Source organism: Natator depressus, chromosome 1 (genome assembly GCF_965152275.1).
Source record: "Natator depressus isolate rNatDep1 chromosome 1, rNatDep2.hap1, whole genome shotgun sequence".
Classification (NCBI taxonomy): domain Eukaryota; kingdom Metazoa; phylum Chordata; order Testudines; family Cheloniidae; genus Natator; species Natator depressus.
In genome coordinates this window covers 283,387,118-283,408,535 of record NC_134234.1, presented here as the reverse complement: position 1 = coordinate 283,408,535, position 21,418 = coordinate 283,387,118, and the positions used below count along the sequence as shown (strand labels likewise).

Genomic DNA, 21,418 nt, shown 5'->3' with positions numbered 1-21,418 from the left:
TTAGACAAAGGAAACGCAGTGGATCTAATTTACCTCGATTTCAGTAAGGCATTTGATACGGTTCCACATGGAGAATTATTACCGAAATTGGAAAAGATGGGGATCAGTATGAAAATTGAAAGGTGGATAAGGAACTGGTTAAAGGGGAGACTACAATGGGTCACGCTGAAAGGTGAACTGTCAGGTTGGAAGGAGGTTACTAGTGGAGTTCCTTAGGGATCGGTTTTGGGACCAACCTTATTTAATCTTTTTATTACTGACCTTGGCACAAAAAGAGGGAATGTGCTAATAAAGTTTGTGGATGACACAAAGCTGGGAGGTATTGCTAGTACAGACAAGGACCGGGATATCATACAGGAAGATCTGGATGACCTTGTAAACTGGAGTAATAGGAATAGGATGAAATTTAATAGTGAAAAGTGCAAGGTCATGGATTTAGGGATTAATAACAAGAAATTTTTGTTATAAACTGGGGACGCATCACTTGGAAGTAACAGAGGAGGAGACGGACCTTGGAGTATTAGTTGATCCCAGGATGACTATGAGCCGCCAATGTGATACTGCCGTGAAAAAAGCTAATGCGGTCTTGGGATGCATCAGGCGAGGTATTTCCAGTAGAGATAAGGAGGTGTTAGTACCGTTATACAAGGCACTGGTGAGATCTCACCTGGAATACTGTGTGCAGTTCTGGTCTCCCATGTTTAAGAAAGATGAATTCAAACTGAAATAGGTACAGAGAAGGACTACTAGGATGATCCGAGGAATGGAAAAACCTGTCTTATGAAAGGAGACTCAAAGAGCTTGGCTTGTTTAGCCTAACCAGAAGAAGGCTGAGAGGAGATACGATTGCTCTCTATAAATATATCAGAGGGATAAATATCATGGAGGGAGAAGAATTATTTGTGGACACAAGAACAAGAACAAATGGATATAAACTGGCCATCAGGAAGTTTAGACTTGAAATTAGATGAAGGTTTCTAACCATCAGAGGAGTAAAGTTCTGGAACAGCCTTCCAAGGGAAGCAGTGGGGGCAAAGACACCTCTGGCTTGAAGACTAAGCTTGATAAGTTCATGGAAGGGACAATACAATGGGATAGCCTAATTTTGGCAATTAATTGATCTTCAACTATTAGCGGTAGAGATGCCCAATGGCCTGTGCTGGGATGTTAGATGGGGTGGGATCTGAGTTACTACAGAGAATTCTTTCCTGGGTGTCTGGCTGGTTAGTCTTGCCCATATGCTCAGGGTTTAACTGATCGCCATATTTGGGGTCAGGAAGGAATTTTTCCTCCAGGGCAGACTGGCAGACTGCCTTTCTCTGCAGCATGGGGCATGGGTCACTTGTTGGAGGATTCTCTGCACCATGGTCTTTAAACCATGATTTAAGGACTTCAGTAGCTCAGACATAGGTTAGGGGTTTGTTACAGGAGTGGGTGGGTGAGATTCTGTGGCCTGCGTTGTGTAGGGGGTCGGACTGGACAATCATAATGGTCCCTTCTGACCTTAAAGTCTATGATTCTATGATTGAAGTCCATCAGGCTTCAAATCAATACTAACCAGAGATATTCATATTTCTTCTAGAATTAACTCCATATGGAGTTTGGACAGATATTCAGTTTGTAGTCAGTCCAGATACTGTACTAATAGTGTAATTTACTGATATTCATAGTCAAATTCAATACTACTGTCCCCACAAACTTTCAATACCAAAAATGGCTGGCACAGTTGTAGCAGCCATTTTAGGTTGGATGCATTCCCATGAGCAGTTGTCTTGTCATCGTCTCCTCAGTTTTCTCTACCTCTTCCTTTCTCCTTTCAGTCCCCAGTACTAGCGTATCTTCTCAAATGGTAAGACCAGGAAATAGATAATATTGTGCTGGGTCTGCTGCTGGAATCCTCAAAAGTGAAGAAGAAATGGGTTAATCTGGAAGAGTGGGAGTAGGGTACATATTCAGTATTCTCTGAATACCAAGTCTGCACTATTAAGTATTTGGTGGCTGCTTGAAATAAAAAAACAGATTCACCCCCTCTGTGCACTATACGCACATGCATCTCTGTATCAAAACAAACATGTCTTTTTGTTTTTTGTTTTGTTCTCAACATTCTTGTTTGAGCATTTTCATTTTATTAAACAGGCAGAGCTTAACACATCTTAATTTTCTGGTGTTGTGTGTGTATTTTGAGTAAAAATTAATGAAGTAATTTCTTTTAGAAGACGTGAACGGTCAAGAGAGAGGGACCACAGCAGGTCAAGAGAAAAAAGCAGGCGTCACAAGTCCCGGAGCAGAGATCGCCATGATGACTATTACCGGGAAAGAAGCCGTGAACGAGAGAGACATCGTGATCGTGACAGAGATCGTGATCGAGAACGTGACAGAGAACGAGAGTATCGCCATCGTTAGAGAAGGTGGGCATTTCAGTTTTATGTTGTGTAGGGTTGATGGTTACTTGAATTAACAGTAACTACTTTGGCCTTGGGATTATTTATACAGTAAATGTGTACACTTAAGTATGGTCCAGCAGTATGTATTGAATCCTTTCCTTCTTGTAGAATCTGAAGAGAACTTTGGTAAGTAATGACAGGTAACTATCTTGACTTGATGTGGGTTTTTTTCTTTTGCTAATTGCATGAATATGTAATTTCTGTGGCGTGGTGTTTTATCTTCTCAGTTTTTATGGATGGGAGGATTAAATATGTTACTGAAAAGGCAGTAGTAAATCAGACTAATCAAAAGGAGTATGTTCTTTGCTTATCTAAACTCTGAAGATTAGGATATCCACAACTCTTAATCACATTTTGCAATGTCATTTAAAGATTTAGAAATGTTTAAAATGTGATGATTTCATTGTAGGCAGTACTTGCATATATAAAATCCGAAGGCCTAAGTCCTACAGAGCTAGCTAAGTTTTCACACAGGTGAATTTTCTGTTGGTTGCAGTGAAGGTTTTGCTCAAGTAAGGACTGAAAGAGGATATAGGGCTTTGTTATAAAATGTGACCTCTTAATAGTTCCTGGTCCGTGAACTAAATTCAGGTGGTGTCCTCTTTCAGTTTTCTGTGCTGCAAAATTGGTGATAGAATTTCTGCCTATAATCTAAAGATTGGTGAACAAATGTACAACACCGGGAATGGGTTGTTTTTTTGGTTATTTTACACTCACTAAATGTTTCAGATAAACACAGTCCTTTTTATGGATTAAACTTTATTTAAAAAAAAAACCCACCACCAACCATGTAATTAGCTGTAGAGTAGCACTTTGGGTAGACACTTGAACTCTGGCAAGCCACTGAAAAGATGTCAGTGTAAATAGTCATTGCATATGTAACTTAGTTATATACACAGTTTGAGGATCTTGAATTGAAATTGCTTGATTTTGACAATTGAAACCAAAACCTCTCTGTCTCTGTCATTTGGAAGTCGTAATCTTTTCCTATCCTTGCGTATTTAGAACAGTTCCTTAATATACTATGTTAAAAGTCACACGCAGAAGAAATGTCTCCTGACAATAGTTTTTTACATTCACCTTACAAATTTGAGAAATGAAGTTTTAATGTGGCATTTAGTCATAGAAATTCATTCAAAAGACATTAATATAGTTGGAGCAAAACTATTTTGAGACTCGTGAAAATCTTAGTAAGCCTTAAGTAAAAGGCATTCTATCAGCCACTTAAAGTGAGTGTCAGTTTTTCTTGGCATGGCTTGTAGCATTTCTATGCACTAGGGACCGAAGTCTGACCTTAAAACATCTGATCCCACTTAATATTGGGACAATATGTATTGTCCTTGGTTCATGCATTCCTTAGTAGCTGATCCATACAGTAATGGCCTATGGAAGGGGAATCAAAGGCGTAAAAGAGACTGAAAAGAGGCAGCTGAAGTGAAGTTGGCAGTCATATACCTTAATTGCTTAAGTGACAGTGGCCAGTGTTTTACTTTGTACTGTGTACTATTTTAGTACAAACATTCCTGGAATTGTAGAAAAATTATTCACCATGCTTGCTAAGCATAAAATGTCAGAACAAAAAGTTTCAAATTTACATGATTGAATGTGGTTTCTTTCATTAAAGCGGATTTTCCTTAGTTACCACGAATTTGTTTTTAAATGTATAGTAGAACCTCAGAGTTACGAACACCTTGGGAATGGAGGTTGTTCGTAACTCTGAACAAAACATTGTGGTGGTTCTTCCAGCAATTTACAACTGAACATTGAGTTAATACAGTTTTGAAACTTTACTATGCAGAAAAAAAAGCTGCTTTCCCTTTGTTTTTTAGTAGTTTTCGTTTAACACAATATTGTACTGTATTTGCTGCTGCTGCTTCTTTTTTTTTTTTTTTTTTTTTTGTGGCCTCTGCTGCTGTCTCTGGTACTTCCGTTTCCAAATAAAGTGTGAGGTTAACTGGTCAGTTTGTAACTCTGGTGTTCCTAACTCTGAGGTTCTGTTGTATTTAAGTGCTACATGTAGGTAGTATTGTGTAGGAGGTAACCCAGTTGAGCTGAATGATCGTTGCATTTCCAAGGCTTTCACTTCTTCAGGGGAAGATGAGTAAATGTCATTAAATACTGTTAATTTGAAGTTCCATAAATTAAAATTAAGGTGGGAAGTTACTTTGGATGCACTTGATTATTGAAGCTTTCAATTTTCATGTATTGAAACGAGGTGTCTGTATCGTGGAACTTCTATATGAAGTATAGATATATTTTCTCCCACAAAGTGTCTGAGGAAACATGGTTGCATTTAGTATTTACCATAACACTGTTTTGTTTTATTTATTTATATGCTCACACATTTTAAGCATGCTGTGTGAGATTATCTGAATTATTTTATTCAACTCAGTACACGTGGGATTTTTACATACGCAACCTCCCTTTAAATTTGTGTGTTGTGCACCAGGATTTCCATTAGGATTAAGAGGAGTTGAGTAGATAAATTCCCCTTAATGAAGAGGAAAATAGACTGGTATTTAAAGGACAGATTTAGTGAACTACATGCAAATGAGAAGTTGGTATTTTAAAAGATAACTTGTAAACAGTTTGTCTTATTATTGTCCTATTAAAGAAGGGCTTACTTTTTGTAGTTTTTGTACAGTACTTAATTTCAGTAATCTTCTGGTGTGTGTTTCATTTTCACCAGATATATGTTTTCATACTTTTGGGGGGGGGGGGGTTGCGAGTGGGGGTGTTACATTTAGATTTGTTTATGAACAGTAACCAAAGGTTCCCAGTCACTTCTAAAATAATAGAAATACTGAGAGGAACATTTTTTCACCCTTTATGCCAGTGTTTTACCAGATAATGCGAGTTTCTGTGCCTGAAAGATATGAATGACAGTGGTTTTCCTCTCTTTATTCCCATGTAAATTTAGTAGTGCTGTGATACCCTACTTGCATATTTTAACAAAAATGTTAAACATGCTCATCTTAGAAGGGTTTTAAAAGTTCATTGTAAAGTTTTGTATGCTGTGAAACATTAATCAGTTTTTTATTACTCATTTTGTCATTTGTATCTACTTGCGTTCATATAGCTGGATTAAATTTGAATAATTTAATAAATGTTTTATAAAATTTTATTGAAAAAAACCTCAAATGTACCATATCAAATTTTCACACTTCTGTTTGTACATTTAGTGATCAAAAACTAAGTTGTCGAGTTGACTTATACGCTTTCAGTTGGGCAGTTGGTCCTTATGTGCATTGCCAGTGTAATCTTGGCAAATAGTTATTTAATTTGAATGTTTTCCTGAAGTCTGTAACTTTTGCTAGCATAGTGGTATAATTATTAATGTAAAACTGCAGAACGGTGGTTGATTTTTAAAAAAAAAAGTACAACTTTCTGATGTAAAGTAATATTCTAGAAAATCAAGAACCTATGTGTTAATAATCAGAGGAATCCGATTTAGAGGAGGAGTAACACCAAAATGAACATGTACAAACAGAAAAGTAATGTAACTTCATCAACATTAGCCCCTGATTTTTAGAAAGGTTTTAGTTTAACTGGTGGTTCAATTATGTATTTCAGCTATTACTGTCCCATCTTAATCTCACTGTCTGGATTTTAATAACTTCTGAATGTTACACATTATTTCATTTTATGTTTTTGTTATTGGGACAGCTGTTTTCTAATTGTATAATTTTTTTGCACAATTAAACTGAATTTGGAATGAACTGCAAAGAGGAAAGGTACACGAACATTGTAATATTCAATATGTATGTAGACTTTGTGCTCCATTTTTCATAACTTATTTCTCTTCCTGTTCTCATACCACTGTAAGCAAAATCCTTAAGCCTTTAGTGTACTTCTGGAGTATACAGTCCAAAAATAAAGTACTTGTGTCCATCTGTGGTAAAATAATCTTGAGCAGGGGTTCTCAAACTTCATCGTACCGCAGCCCCCTTCTGACAACAAAAGTTACTACATGACCCAGGAGGGGGACCAAAGCCTGAGCCTACCGCCACAGGCAGGGAGGCCAACGCCCAAAGGTTTTAGCCCCAGGCGGGGGCCTGTAACGTGAGCCCCATCACCCAGGGCTGAAGCCCTTGGGCTTTGGCTTTGGCCCTGGGCGGTGGGGCTTGGGCTTCGGTCTTGGGCCCCAGCAAGTCTAATGCCAGCCCTGGCGACCCATTAAAAAGGGGTTGCGACCCACTTTGGGGTCCTGACCCACGGTTTGAGAACCGCTGATCTTGAGTATTAGTGTCGCTTATATAAAAATAAAAAATCACACAACTTGTCCTTTCTGTGTTTGTAGAAGAATATTGTACTTGATAATACGTTGTTAAAGGTAGATTCCTGTTTTCCATGGAAAATAAAGTTGAATGCTCATAAGACTGACAACCACTTCACTTGTTAAATGTCAGATAAATGAGCCTGTTTTTGAGAACTTGCAATTAATGGAAATATGTTTTATTTTGCATATTGATTGTTTTTTAATTAAAGCTAATAACTATTAGCATATCTCAAACAATACAGTAGTACTGTTCAGTGCCTAACTGTACTAAGCTTTTTGGCATTGTTTCAGTGATAGTTAATTTTGGAGATATTGCTACCATTTTTTCTCAGATACACCTAGACTCTTTTATTTTAAAAAATATTGTACTTGGGGAAACATGATGTTAATTTGGAAACTGAAAAAGATGGCAACAGCTATAGAATGTGCAATATTATGTCTCTCTTTTTTTGTTATTCTATGAACATCAATAGGCCCTTTTTTGTAAAGCTAGTATTTCTCATAAGAGGTATCATGCTTTTTGTACATTGGGTTGAATTCATGAAACTCATTCTGGAGGAGAGAGTGTAAAAGAGCAGCTGTACCTCAGTGGTATGCTCTTCCTTTTTTGCTGTATAAAATTTATTTTGTATTTGCGACTGCCTCAATGCTTTATGGAAGCGGGTAGTCTATCATTTTAAGTTTACAGTGCCTTTGCACAATTTCTGCCCTTTCATCATCTCCTTCGGGGATGCTCTGATAAAATCCATGTTTGATTTTTTTTTTTTAAAGGGCAAAACTAAAATCTTGCCTTTTAACTCTTTTCAAATGTATAATTTTGTATACTGTTTCTTAATCCTATTGGTATCTGATATCTTTTTTGTCTGCACACATTACTGTAATTTTCCTGCCAATCTTATGTTGACTACTAATGGGCCTGGGATTCATTATATTTCCATCTTCCCTACACCTTGCATTGTCTCTTTTTCACTCAGTTGTACAGTCAATATCTATGACTGAAATTTGCATTGTGAAGCAGTTCCACAAGAAATGTATCTTTAATGTGGCTGCTTTACATTTGAAAACTGTCAGAGGGTTGGCTGGATACAGTATTGTTCAATGAATGAATAAATTGGGTTAGGTTTTTTCCTTTTGCTTACTGTGGTTTGAGAACTAAGTTGTTTGTTTAAAAAATCCAACATATATTTCCCTTTTTATGTTTCTCTGTGGCAGTTTGCTCTGCCTTTCTGTGTCTTCCTCATACCTGAATGTGAAAGATACTTGCCTAACAGCTTTTTAATTTGTAAACTACAACCTAGTTTCTTCTTTCCAAAGAGAGAAATTGCATTTTATTTTTTAATGAAACCTTATGAAAATTTTCTGTATTCTGTAAAAGGGTATATATTTCAATATATTGATGTCATATTTTTAGTAGTCTGTTTTATTGTAGGTAAAACACTGCAACACTAAAAATCTAATTTGTTAGGCAAATTTGTTAGAAAATGCAAATCTCTCTGCTGAACACATTTATGAACTAAGTTACCAGTTATTTTCAAAGGACAGACAAGCTGGGGTAATAGAAAAGGTTTATAGTGACATGAAACTGGAGTTTGGGAATATATTTTCCTTTCATAATAGTTATTTTTGTAGGGTGGGGGTGGTTTTGGTGTTCACCTTAAAGTATAGATTAAGGTTGAGCAAAGGTGTAAGGTAAGTACCGTAGTAATAGGTGAAGAAGCATATGTAAAAGGGTAGTGAAAGAATAGCATTTACACTAATGATAAACAGAACTGAATTCATAGAATTTCTTCTGGCTTAAATACAGAAGAGCAAATGAATTTAGAGTCATGGTTGAAACTGTTCTCTGCTCACCCTGTCGCATGTAAGTGTTACTGGAAAATATAATCTCACTTTTGGGAGGTATTTAATACTATGGACACTAGGTTGAGTTGAAGAATGAATTTCAGCCTTGAAACTGAATTTTTGTAAGATTTGACCTTTGTGTAATTACTTACTTTTTTTTGTTTGTATAAAATAAGATAAAAGGAGAATTTTATTGCAGTACATGAACACGTTAGGAACTATTCGTATGTGGAATAAATCTGTATTTTACACACACACCCCTCCCCACCCCAAATGTGAATATACTGTGATAGACTGTAATTGTTCCTTGAAATGGATACGTTTGTTTAGGGTATTGCATTTATTTAAAGGGCATATGCACGTAAAGCCTTTTAAGTATAATGATAGAAGTTCTCAGACTTTCATTTCATAGCTGTTAAAATACTTATGTGGACATGCAGAAGTTTTTAAAAATATATGTGTATATTTCAAGCTGCTACTGCAAGCGCCACAAAAAAAATAAAAAAATAAATAAAAAAGGACCTGTTGATCCACGTTAAAAAAATGTATATTAGAAAATTAGAAAATTTTCTGTATATGAAAAACAAAAAAAGCCCAACACTGGCAATTTAAATATATATATAATACCTTAAGAGATGAGCAAAGTTTTTGAGATTAAGATATTTAAAATGTTAGGAAAAGAAATCAGTTTTTATTAACAGGAACACTGGAAAGCTCTTTACGGTATGGAAATAAGCAGTTCTTAGACAAGGAAAGAAGTGGTATCGCCAAAAGGCGTCGACAAAAAAGAAATTTCAATATGTAACCTTTTGCATTTTACCCTATTTATAAGCTGTTTTGTACTTCATTATTCTACAAAGTAGAATGTTGAAATGTTAATGCATACAGATTTATTTCCTACTGTAGGAAGTATTAAATCTAAGTTTGCTAATTAGCCAGAATATGTTGACAGTTGTTGGTTTTTTTTTTTTTTTTTAAACAAGAATTTATAACAGTTTTGGGAATTTTAGTGTTTTATGTTTCGTAATTTGTAATTTAGCTTCAGTATAATCTTGACAGTCTCTTAAAATCTGCATAGTGCCTAAATAAAAAAGTGGTGATCCTGTACAGGTTCTTCAAAAGTACCTGTGATTCTTTATGAACTCTAGAAAATCTAGCAAACTCTCCCATTGGGCTCAAACTTTTTATGCTAGTATTGTAAATCAAATTTATGCTTTTGGATCTGTTAACTGTCACTGTAGCAGTGCTGTGAAAGATCCACTATTCCTGCATAGCATTGTACTGCAAGAGCAGCAAATTCTGACATGCAGTCTCGCAGCTGTCATTTATTTATTTGCTCCTCTGAAACATTGAGATCCCTTGTTTGCATTAATAACTTGGCTTTCAATTGCAAATGTTCGTTTTGCATGCACGTGACACTTTAGTACTACTTTTGCTATTGAAAAATCAAGTTTTAAAAGCAGCTGTGGGGATCTGGTCTCTTTTGGAGGAGAGAATCCCCAAAGGAAGTCACTAGTCAATACATTTGTCACTTGATAGCAAAGTTCATGGATTTGAAAAGGTCTTCCAGGCACTAGTTCAAATTTCAGTGATTCTGCTATATGCAGACTGTAGCGTATAGATAATAACTTGTTTTTGTTTTTAAAAATCAAACACTACCAGTCATTGTGGGGGAAGGAAGGACAACTAATTAATTATCATCCATCCAACACAAGTTTGTCTCCTAATTATCATGAACCATTTTAGTAGTACAAGAATCCTTATGACAGCTGTGCATTGGTGTGTGTTCATGAAATTGCTTCTCTAAATGTCCGGTTTTTTTTAAATGACCGATTAATGTGTTGGGTTCTTTTAAGCAACTTGATTTAAATTCTCATGAAGTTGTTGAATGTGGAAATTGTGACCTACTGATAACGTACAGTTATCTAGTTGTGTTTTGTAATGGAATTTTAAATGAAGCATCAGTGAATGGAATTATACCATCCAAGTACTATGTGAATGCTACAATTATATTTAAATGGTTGTTCTGGTTCCTTTATTAGATAAATTGATTGCTGAAATAATTTAGTCTAAGTAGGACGTAGGGTGTTTTGTTTTTTGTTTTGTTTTTGTGTGGGGAAACCTGAATTCTCATCTGTATTGTATTTTTTTTTAAACAAAGTGGGTTTTTGTAATTTTGTGACAGTACTTTTTAAAAAAAAAAAAAATCCAGAGCCCCTATTAATTTGTTAGTTTCTAAATTTTGTAACATTGGCATCAAGCTGATAAATTGCAGAAAATATTGTGCACTGTTAAATATATTACTAATCTGTAAAACACCCACTTCATTAAACATTTAGTGTAGTATTTAATTGTGAAAGAGCTAGTTTAGAATTGCTGTAAATGGGTGGGTAAAAATGTAAAGAACAAATCTGGTTTTGGCAGCATCATCCAAGTACTTACTGACTCTTGCAGTATGAATACTTCAGGAAATGTTCTATATAAATGTTTCCATCATTCACCGAAACAGTAGCTATTTGTTTCTTGTGATTTGGTATTTAAGTTAAATTGCATTTTTTTCAACTTTCTTGTACAACTATTAATATTTATTAAAAATAGATGTTCTAGAACAATTATTGTACACTTTGAGAATTCTCAGCCAAACAAGTAGCTGCTGCTTCAATATCTTTTATTTGTGTTAGATTACATTATGGTGAAGTAGGTGCACGACTTGTGTATGTATAGTTAAGCCAACATTTTTCTGTGTATTATGGGGACTAGCAAAATCTACATCACAAATTTTGACACATTACAGCTGAAGGAAGAGGAACACCTTGCAAAGACAAGAAACATTCTTCATGGAAAGATGCTTATCCAGCGGTTTGCTTCTTGTGATTGAACTGAGCCTGTAAGGATTCATGGATAAAATGAACAGGAATAGATCTGAATAAAGCAAATCTGCATACATGGTAACCAGTAGCTATTTTACTTTTTTATGTTGCTTAACTGTTTTATTTGAGGGAAACCTGTGTGATTTAAAACTTCTAGCTTTTGCAACTTTATTACTGGTTATATACATTTGGCAATTATAATGTGCAAGCAATTGGAAAAAAGTCAAGTAAATCCTTGTTTTTATAGTAGTTTGTTCTTGTTAAAAATGTTCATATGATAATGTCTGTATACAGCACCACTTTGATTACAGTAGATGTAGTGTTGTAATAAACTCTTTAATGGGGCTGATGTGTAAAGCTGTTCAAGTTATTTGATGTTTACACCTCAGGGAAAGTCTTGTGTTCAGCAATATTTAAAGATAATGATTCTATGAAAACATTTATACTGTCTTTAAAAAGCATTGCAATAGAGTTTTTGCATATGCATCAACCTGATCTTGCATTCAGTGACTTAAAAATATTAATGCCACTCTTTCACACATGATTTTGATATACAAATAGGTGATTACACAAAGGCTTTAATAATTTGCTTTTCTAGCAGTTTTTACATAGATGGCCTGTGAATTTGCTGAAAGGCATGTAAAATTGTAAAAACTGCAGTTTGATTGACATAGTCTGTCATTGTTTTGGGGAGAGGAAATCCTAGGTTGATGATTTTAGTAAACTGAAAACTGTCTCCTACAACATGCAGCTGGACTAAGATGCTACAGTTTACATTAGTTTCATTTAAACTGTTAATGTTGGGAAATGCTGGCCTTTTTGAAATACAGCTGCAGTTGTTTACGGTTTTGTGTTAATAATGCTTGTGTGTGTTTAGGTTTTTCCAAGGCCATAGGCAATCTGTACATAGCTGTATATTAGAAAAATGTGACCGATGAAACCAGTCATGATGTTTCCATTTTTTCAGATAATATGGATTCCAGTGGGCTTGGTATTTTCTTAACACTGGGGTTTATCCACATATCTGTGTAAAGGGGGGAAGGTACGCTTGTACATCCCATGTGCACTGGTGGGGAATGCTTTACTGCCTTAACAAAAAGTGAAATAGATTTAGTCATGAGGTTTTGCAAACTTGTCTAAAAACAATTTATTGGAAGTTAGAATTCAAACATTTTAATATCAGAGCTTGAACTAAAGAATTAAAGCAAATTTCAAATAACTAGAATTTGTTCTGAATTTTATGAAGGATATAAATTAGAACAATAGGAAGTGTGTATAACACTGAGCAAATTTACAGTTTGCTTTTCCAGACTGGTGTGGATGTTCATTCTTTAAAATATACTTTGAGTCCCTTTAATATATTAGTCTGAGAAGTTTTCCACTTCTCCTTATACAGATAGCTTGCAGGGCATGTTTTAATGTTTTAAGCTAAGTTTCAAGACCTCAGTGGCTTCAAAAGGTAATCTTTAAAACAAATCATTGGTTTGTTTTATAACTTAATTTTATGTTAAGTATTAAGATCCTGTTCAGGAAAACACATGCTTACGTGCTTTATTGAACTGGGGCCTCTATCCTGTGCGACTGCAAAAGCTTTACATAACACTGAGACTCTTAAATTAATTTTTGTCATCATCACCCTAGATTTGCTGCAGCTAGGCTGATACTATTGGACTTGCCCACATGCCTCTGCACGTTTTTATTGCTTAAATTCTGTACCTCAGGTTCTCATGCATGGGATTATTGGTGTTTGTCCAACTACTTGCTTTTGAATTTCAGATGTTTAACCCTGTTTAAAAATGAAAACTGACTTTTAAAACATTGTATACTGAACATTGTATCAAACAAGTCACATGACTTTTCCCTGTTTTTGTGAATAGGTGTTGGTTTTAACTAGTTTTGATGCAACTTCTTAGCTTTCTTGACAAACATTGTTTGTTTACTGTTACTTGTAATACATTTAAGGAAAGAAATAACCTGCATATACCTATTACATGGGAAATAGCTAATACCGAAGGGGCAGCAGGTAAGTAATGTATCCACATGGCTAGAAAGCTTAAACCCAGAAAAGAAGTATTTTTTAATTTCATGACTAAAATTAAATAATTAAGCAGGAACCAAGATTTGCTCAATTTAGTTATTTGAAACTGATGAATGATACTGCTACTCTTTCCACATTAGGTATCATTTCTTTCCGTTTCTCATCCTTCTGTAGAGACATCCATTGATAGCAATGGAGACACCAAAATATCCAACATAAGAGTTAAACTTTTAATAGAAATCTGCCTGGCTTGTTGGTGAGGTCATAATAGATGAGGCCCCTAATTTCTATCTAGTCTCAATATGTATATAGTTTGAGTGGTTAGATAGTGCTCTGATGTGTCTTGTGATTAGATGGATTATCTTTTCATTGTGGGTTTACTTTTGTAAAATCTGTTTTGGTTTAAAGTGAAAAGATCATGTGTATATAAAAATGATCCAAAAACCCTTACAGACACCAAAAAGGAATATGTCCCCTTTTACGTTTCATTTGTGTAATTAGATCTGCAATGGAATTTGTATCATGCGTCAGTTTATTAAGCAGTACTGAAAATGTTCTGTGCTCTCTCAGATGTCAGTTTTAGTTTACCAGCAGGTGGTGATGCACCTGGATGATGCGTTGATTGCTATTGAAGCATTCTTTGGTATCCAATTGTATTTAATCTGCTTCTGTTTGTGAAAGGACAAAATAGTCTGTTAGGAAGTACTTCCTATTTTGTATGTGGGCATTCATAAGTAACGTTTTAAATTAACATCATATGGCTCTTGTCCAAAGGATTAAACAGTTACCTGAAATAATGGATTTTTTTTTTTAAAGCAACAAAAATAAGATTATAGTCAGGTTAGCTAAGAAAGTTAGTCTGCTTTTGAAAAAGGTGTTTTTACAGACCGAAAAACAGTGGAATATATTGGGGAAACATGCACCTTTTGTTCTCATTCCCTTTCTGTTCTTTAATGTGCCAACAACCTAAATTCAGATTGTATTACACAAGACAGGCATTTGTCAATTTTTTTTTAAATTACGTATAATTCGGCTCTCAAATGGCTATTGCATTTGTATGTGTAAGACAAAAGATACATTATTAAATTTAGGTTTTAACTTGATTATGAGTGGATATTCTGATTTAGTTTCTTTGTTGAGAGTATTGAGGTTTGTAGGGTTTTTTTTAATGCTGTATTTTTTTCAATCTGATTATGCTTAGTTGCATACCCAAGTCCTTGTAAATGTTTTCCCTAGCTGCATGTGGTTAATTTAAATGTGTATATTTGTCATTTGTGTTTCTAGTAAAAATACATGGCATTCTTTTTAGAAATACCTTATTTCTTTTTTCCTTTCCTTACTCATACTTCTGTCAATGTACAATTTAGTGACTTTTTTTATGCTAATTTTATTTGTGGAATCTTATGCCCCTTGCATAAATTTTTTATCACTGTTTTGTGTAAACTAGGTTATGGCCTTAAAACCCTGGCTTTATGCTAGTTAAGGTACACTGTGTCATATAGCATTATATAAAAAAATGTATGTTTAATATTTCATTTACACTTGAAAGACTTAAGACCCTAAATTCCTTTGCACTGAAATTCAGAAATAAAAACTTCATATTCTCATAGAAGAAAAGTAGTGATCAGAATATATAGATTTTCCTGTAGCAGGCAGCATTCCTCATAATACACATCTTTTGACTTTGGAAAGAAACAGCATTAATTTTTAGGATGATCAAAATTATTCAGGTAGAGGGTGATATTATATGTCTTTTAGTGTAGTGAAATGATTTTAGCATACAAGGCAGGACTGAATGTGCATTATTCAGAACCTTTAGTCTTCTACAATTTAGGGGGTTGTTTTTTTTTACAGTGGGATAACTCGTGGTGAAAAGTTCCAGATTAAAGATGCTATAATGTTTACAATATTGATAAAAGGCCCTCTTTTTTTAAAATAGGGATGGTCTAAAGGGTCATCTTAGATCCAGATCATTTTAGGCTTAGAGGCTGAACGAAAGCTAAGTCTTTTTTTTTTTTTTTAATGGAAATATCCATGGTCATATGTTCTCTCAGGATTTTTCCTGTGTTGGATCAGACATGATAAAGGGCCCCTCTAGGTTTTGAACCTTTGAGGCCAGTTGAAATTTGGAGGTTTGAGTCCTTTCCTTACCCCGAGTTATTAAGTGTGGATATTTGTGTTCTGGTGTAGATCCAACTATGTTTTAAAGTTTTTCTACCCATCTTCTGAAACATAACTAGTTTTGTTACAGGTGCTAACCTGAAGGTAGTCAAATTTATAGTTTATCTCATTGAAATAAGGAGAAATTTAATTTGAAATTTCCCAACCAAACATGATGGTAAAATAGAATAATCTTAAATTTATAGAATTCATCATTAATAGAATTGTAATATAACCAATTAATAGAGCTTGTTGACACCACAGCCCCTTGTTTAGTGTATTTTGTGTAAAGAAGATTTTGAACTGTTCATATTGTTGCCACATGTTGTGTTATTAAATATATACATTCCCATGACATCCTATAAAGCTGAGAAAATAAGGGGTATGCATTCTGAGTACAAGTGATGTCAAATTCAGTTTGCTTACTATTATTGATGTCTCGAAAAAAATAGTGCTTGAAAGGAGAATAAATTCCTTTTTGGGAAATTTACAAAGGCTAACTAGCACTGATGACTCCTTCAGCCTTATATGGTCTTCCTGTACTGTTCTTCTCCCCTGATGTCTACGCAAAGGTGCAATTGTTCAAGACATAATTTTAAAGTGTGACCTTAGAAATTTTTGTATTAATAGAAATGCAGAATTATTACATTGCAAATTGTAAACTGATCTGGTATCTGTATGAATGCCTGACTCAAAAAGGGTTTTTATGAATAGTAACAGCTTCCTAATACCAGCAGGCCAAAGAGTGTCATAAGGTATTGAGTTTCTGGAGACCTAGATTTCTCAGCAAGGTAAGGTGCATTTCTGAATACATTTTCAATTAAGGCACCTAGGATTCTAAATTAACTTTAAGACTCATTCCTTTTTCATGTTATGCTTAGAATTTTGCATTAATTTTCATTTTTCACTGGTTTTCTTTTTTAATTACCTTTCTTCCAGCCTTTAGAAGACTATTTAGCAATTTGCTGTCCAACCTTTTTGTTGGTCTTAAACTGCAATGCTAGTTTACCTTGTAATGAAGAAATAAAATTCAATTTTTATTTTAAAAAAAAAAAAAACCTTTGTGTGTCATTTTTATTTCGTCTAACATTCTTACAGCATTCCGCATGTCAGATTCTATCCAGCTGAGAGATTCAGGCAATATAAACAGTAATATTGTGTGTGGAAATTGACGAAATTCTTGTCTAGAAATATTTTTATTCCTTGGCCAACAGTTGCCCTTTTAATTTTGTCATCTTATTTTTAAAATAGCAAACACTTTTCTGCTCAACTTTGGAAGAAGAAAAGTGAGAGAAACATTCATTAGCCTAAGTAGGACAATTTGATATTGGTAATTTCTAATACTGGAAGGCACCCATTTTCTCACCATTTAAAAAACCTGTGGTTCACTGCGTTTCAGATGATGAAGAAAGGAGAACTTCAAAGCAAGCTATGCAAATCTTTGTCAGTGTGTTCATTTTCTTCCTTAAATTAGCGTACATTATTCAAAAGCAAAAATGTGTGCCATATACTGTAGTTTGGAGCAAAAATCTGCTACCTGGCGTACTCTAAACAAATGAAACCCTATCCTTTGTAATGCTGAGGATCTGTTCACCAGTTTGTCAACCCAGGAAAGATTGAAAGGGGAAGAATTGCTGTTCCCTGTGTATAGTTTTTGCTGTTGGACAGTAAAGCTGTTATTAAAATTGAGATTGAGTCTGTTGCTTGCAGTGGTTGCTCTGAAAGTGATGTTTGACATGGTTCAATTAATATAGCACTGTCCTAAAGTTGCACTTTGCAGCATTGCCACCTTCCATGATTTTATTTTTAGTCTCATGATACCTGGTATTTTTTCTTAAAACCCCATCTCCTGCAGTCATATGTGAGAATCTCAGCTTTAGTTTAGAAAAAACAAATTCCAGCTCTCATGGTTGCAGAGAAAAGGTTTAAAAATGTGACCTGAGTGTACCCCAAAGGCTCAGAAGGCAAATAAAATGCGCTCCAAGGTGTTTTTTTTGTTTTGTTCTGATTGAATGCCTGAGGTTGGCAATACTGTGATGCCATGTACAGGAAAGAAACATTCAGAAACACATGAGTTACTTAACTTATTCATGCTTACAGCTCCACATATGTCATAATGAAATGAATGAACATAACCCTTCTGACTGCAGAGGTCCAAGTATAATGGGTCATCTGGTCGCAAAAGCCAAATTGAAACATTCAAGCTAGCTCTGCTAGGAGTAGGCTTGTGCTACTTCTGTCGGATTTATATAAGAGAATCCAATGGGAGGCAAGCAGTTCGAGGATGTTTCTCCTCCTAAGCTGCATCTAGAGAAACAATTAGTTTAAACCAGAGGTATCAAACATAAGGCCCAGAAGATCTTTTTCTCCTGTCTGCAGCTCCCTCCTCCTCTAAGGCATCCATCCTGCAGGTGCTACACTTCAAAAGGGCCAGAGCCTGGGAGGCGCAAGATTGCACCTGACTGGTCACAGTCAACTGAGCTCTCACCACATCTCGAACAGGAGATTCCTTCCCCACTTGTTGCCACCGTTGAGCCATGCAGCACCAGGCCCAGAAGAGCAATTGCCTCTCACTTCCTCTTGCTTCTTCCTGCTGCTCTAAGCAGCTCAGCCTTGGGGAAGAGAGCTGCTTCCGGTGCTGTGTGAGGGAGGGTCTCTTCACCCCACATCTCCTATCCTCCTGCCCAACAGTTAATTCTCTCCCATTTAAACCAATCCTGTCCCCCAACCCTGCCATCAGTTCTGCCCCTGGTCCCAGCCTTGTCTCTGCAGCTTCTGGGGTTCTTCCCTCTCTGGTCTATGTTTGGAGTGGGTAAGGGGGCTGCAGTAGGTATCCACTCTCCCCCTTCTCAGACCAGTGTTGCAGGGAGGGAGGGGGAAGCAGGGAAAAAATACATCCCTCCCATTGCTGACAAGAGCAGAGGAGGAGGAAGTGGAGCAGCTGCCCTGAGTTGCTGGGCTCTTTTTGCTCCCTCCTGCCATGAGCTCCTGTGGAGAGGGAGAGCAGCGCTACCTCTGCAGCTGTCCTGATTTGGCTACTCTTTCCTAGGTGGAGGGCAAGTGGGGAAAGCAGCCAATGAGAGGGAGTTTTCCCTGAGGCAGTACTAAAAACGTGTGCCTCAGCAATGTGGCTGGCTGAGAAATTTTATTTCCTGGGTCTGTGAAGAAGAGCTGTGTATGGCTTAAAAGCTTGTCTCTCACCAACAGAAGTTGGTCCAATAAAAGATGCTACCTCACCCAATTTATGTCTCTAATCTATGGAATCCAACCAAAAGGGGTAAATGGCCCTCACCACAGAATAAGTTTGACACCCCTGGTTTAAACCATGCATATTTAACCATCAGCATTGTCATGCATAGAGTACTGTGGAATGAAGTTCACACAGCAACATTGTGAGCATGAATTGCTGTATAATCACATTTGCAATCAGGAATTGATAGTACTGATATCTTCTGCTTGTGTGTAATGAGATTAACAACAAAGGATGAACTGGATAAAGAGAGATTCCAAATAATACTTTAAACAGGGAAGGGAGGAGCCCTGTAGTTTCCTTGGGTCTTTTTTCGATGGTGCGCAGACAGGGCTTTAAGGTTTGGCAGGGGACAGAAGGCAGCTGTTGCATGGCTGCTGTAAGATTAAAACTTCAGGCTTGACCCCTCACATAACTAATGTAGTTCAGAATCTGTTAATTTCACAGTTAAAAGGCAGAATACCACCGTCAGCAGTTCTGGATTGCCACCCACTTGGCTTCTGTAACTAAAATGCAGATATTTCTCTGATGCTGCCACATGGTGGAATTACTCAGACAGGACCATCTTGATCATTTAGTCCGACTTTCTGCACGTTGCAGGCCACAGAACCTCACCCGCCCACTCATGTAATAGACCCCTATCCTCTGAGTTACTGAAGTCCTCAAATCATGATTTAAAAACTTCAAGTTACAGAGAATCCACCGTTTACACTAGTTTAAATCTGCAAGTGACCTATCCCCATGCTGCTGAGGAAGGCAAAAAAACCCCAAAAACAAACCCAGGGTCTCTATTAAACTGACCTGAGGCAAAATTCCTTCCCAACCCCAGATATAACAATCATTTGGACCCTGAGCATGTGGGCAAGACTCACCAGATAGACACCTGGGAAAGAATTCTCTAGTAACTCAGAGCCTTCTCCGTCTAGTGTTCCATCACCGGCCATTGGAGATACTGCTGCTTGCAGTCGTAGATCGGCTATATACCATAGTAGACAGTCTCATCATACCATCTGCTTCATAAATTTATCAAGCTCAGTCTTGAAGCCAGTTAGGTTTTTGCCCCCACTGTTCCCCTTAAAAAGCTGTTCCAGAGGGAATTGAGGGCCTTTCAGGCAAAAGCAGAATTGAGAGAGAAAGCTCCTTGTTTTCTGATTAATTAAAGCTTTGCTGGACATGAAGAAATTTAACTTTTACATTTCTGTACTGAATCTCACAGTTGGAATTACTACTAGGATATCACTGTACCAATTTAACCATACATTCCTTTATTTAATCTAAAGGCTGAATGGTATACAGTTGTGCTAAACATGTCTAAAAGCTTAATTAATAAACAGTTACTATATCCATAAAGTAACAAACATTGATAAGTATTTGATCGCTAATTACAAGAGGATTAGACCCAGGGTGCTCAAACCCATGTTGGCTGGCTCCAGCTTGGTGAAGCGGGCACCAGTAATGAACTCTTTCAGAGTGTACACTTCTATACCTTTTAACAAAAAAGCATTGTCATTACCAATAGCTAAGAATCAGTTTGGGGAAGTTTAAGGCTGGACCCTTTTCTTCGGCCTGGAGTAGACAAGATTTACAACTAGGCTCCCTTTCTGCAAGGCTTTTTCTCTTTTATCTTCCAAGTCCAGTTTTTACAATTAAGCCACATTCTACAACAGGGGTGGGCAAACCCACATCTGGATATGGAAATTGTGTGGCAGGCCATGAATGCTCAAGAAATTGGGGGTTGGGGTTCAGGAGGGGGTGAGGGCTCTGGCTTGGGGTGTAGGCTCTGGGGTGGGGTTGGGGTGCAGGAGTGTGCTCTGGGCTGGGACCGAGGGGTTTGCGGGTAGGAGGGGGGGATTAGGGCTGGGGCAGGGGATAGGGGTGCATGAGGGGGTCAGGGCTGCAGGCTCCAGGCAGCGCTTACCTTAAGCAGCTCCCAGAAGCAGTGGCATGTTCCTCCTCCAGCTCCTATGCAGTGGCTCTGCATACTGTCCTGTCTGCAGGCACCGCCCCTGCGTCTCCCATTGGCCATGGTTTCAGGCTGATGGGAGCTGCAGGGGTGGCACTTGGGGCAGGGGCAGCATGCAGAGCCCCCTGGTTGCCCCTATGCATAGGAGCCAGAAGGGGGACATGCCATTGCTTCTGGGAGCCACATGGCGCCATGGCATGTACAGAGCGGGGCAAGACCCCGCTCCTGAGCTGGAGTGCCGGAGCAGGGCAAGCCCTGGACCCTGCTTCCCAGTGGGAGCTTGAGGGCTGGATTAAAACACATGAAGGGCCAGATGCGGCCTCCCCGGGCCGCAGTTTGCCCACCCCTGTTCTACAAGGCCTTCCCACAACTGCTAACAGAATGTTCACTTCACACAAACGGCAAGGTGTATTTTTTTTAACCCAAGTTGTTTAACCCTTTATGTACCTATCTAAGCCTTTATTCACTTTTCTAGAAAAAAAGGGGACTCAGTGCAGAAAAGGAGGGCTTCCAGAGGGATGATGGGACCCTACTTCCTTTTAAAGTGAGAAAACTCCCTTACCCTGCTTTAG

At 37.0% G+C, this 21,418-nt stretch overlaps 1 protein-coding gene across 5 annotated transcripts in view; it reads left to right on the top strand.

The window, feature by feature from the left end:
• Positions 1-16,318, top strand: part of CPSF6 (cleavage and polyadenylation specific factor 6) — a 64,479-nt gene extending 48,161 nt beyond the window's left edge. For 2 of the 5 annotated variants that reach the window (XM_074942071.1, XM_074942074.1), the window contains 2 exons: positions 2,214-2,408; positions 11,360-16,318. In XM_074942071.1, coding sequence (XP_074798172.1) covers positions 2,214-2,403 — 190 coding nt within the window. In that variant the 3' untranslated portion in view covers positions 2,404-2,408; positions 11,360-16,318. Of the gene's footprint in view, positions 1-2,213; positions 2,409-2,552; positions 2,595-11,359 lie in introns of those variants that run through there. The other 3 variants (XM_074942075.1, XM_074942073.1, XM_074942072.1) reach the window with 2 other exon arrangements.
• Positions 16,319-21,418: the final 5,100 nt, after the last annotated feature.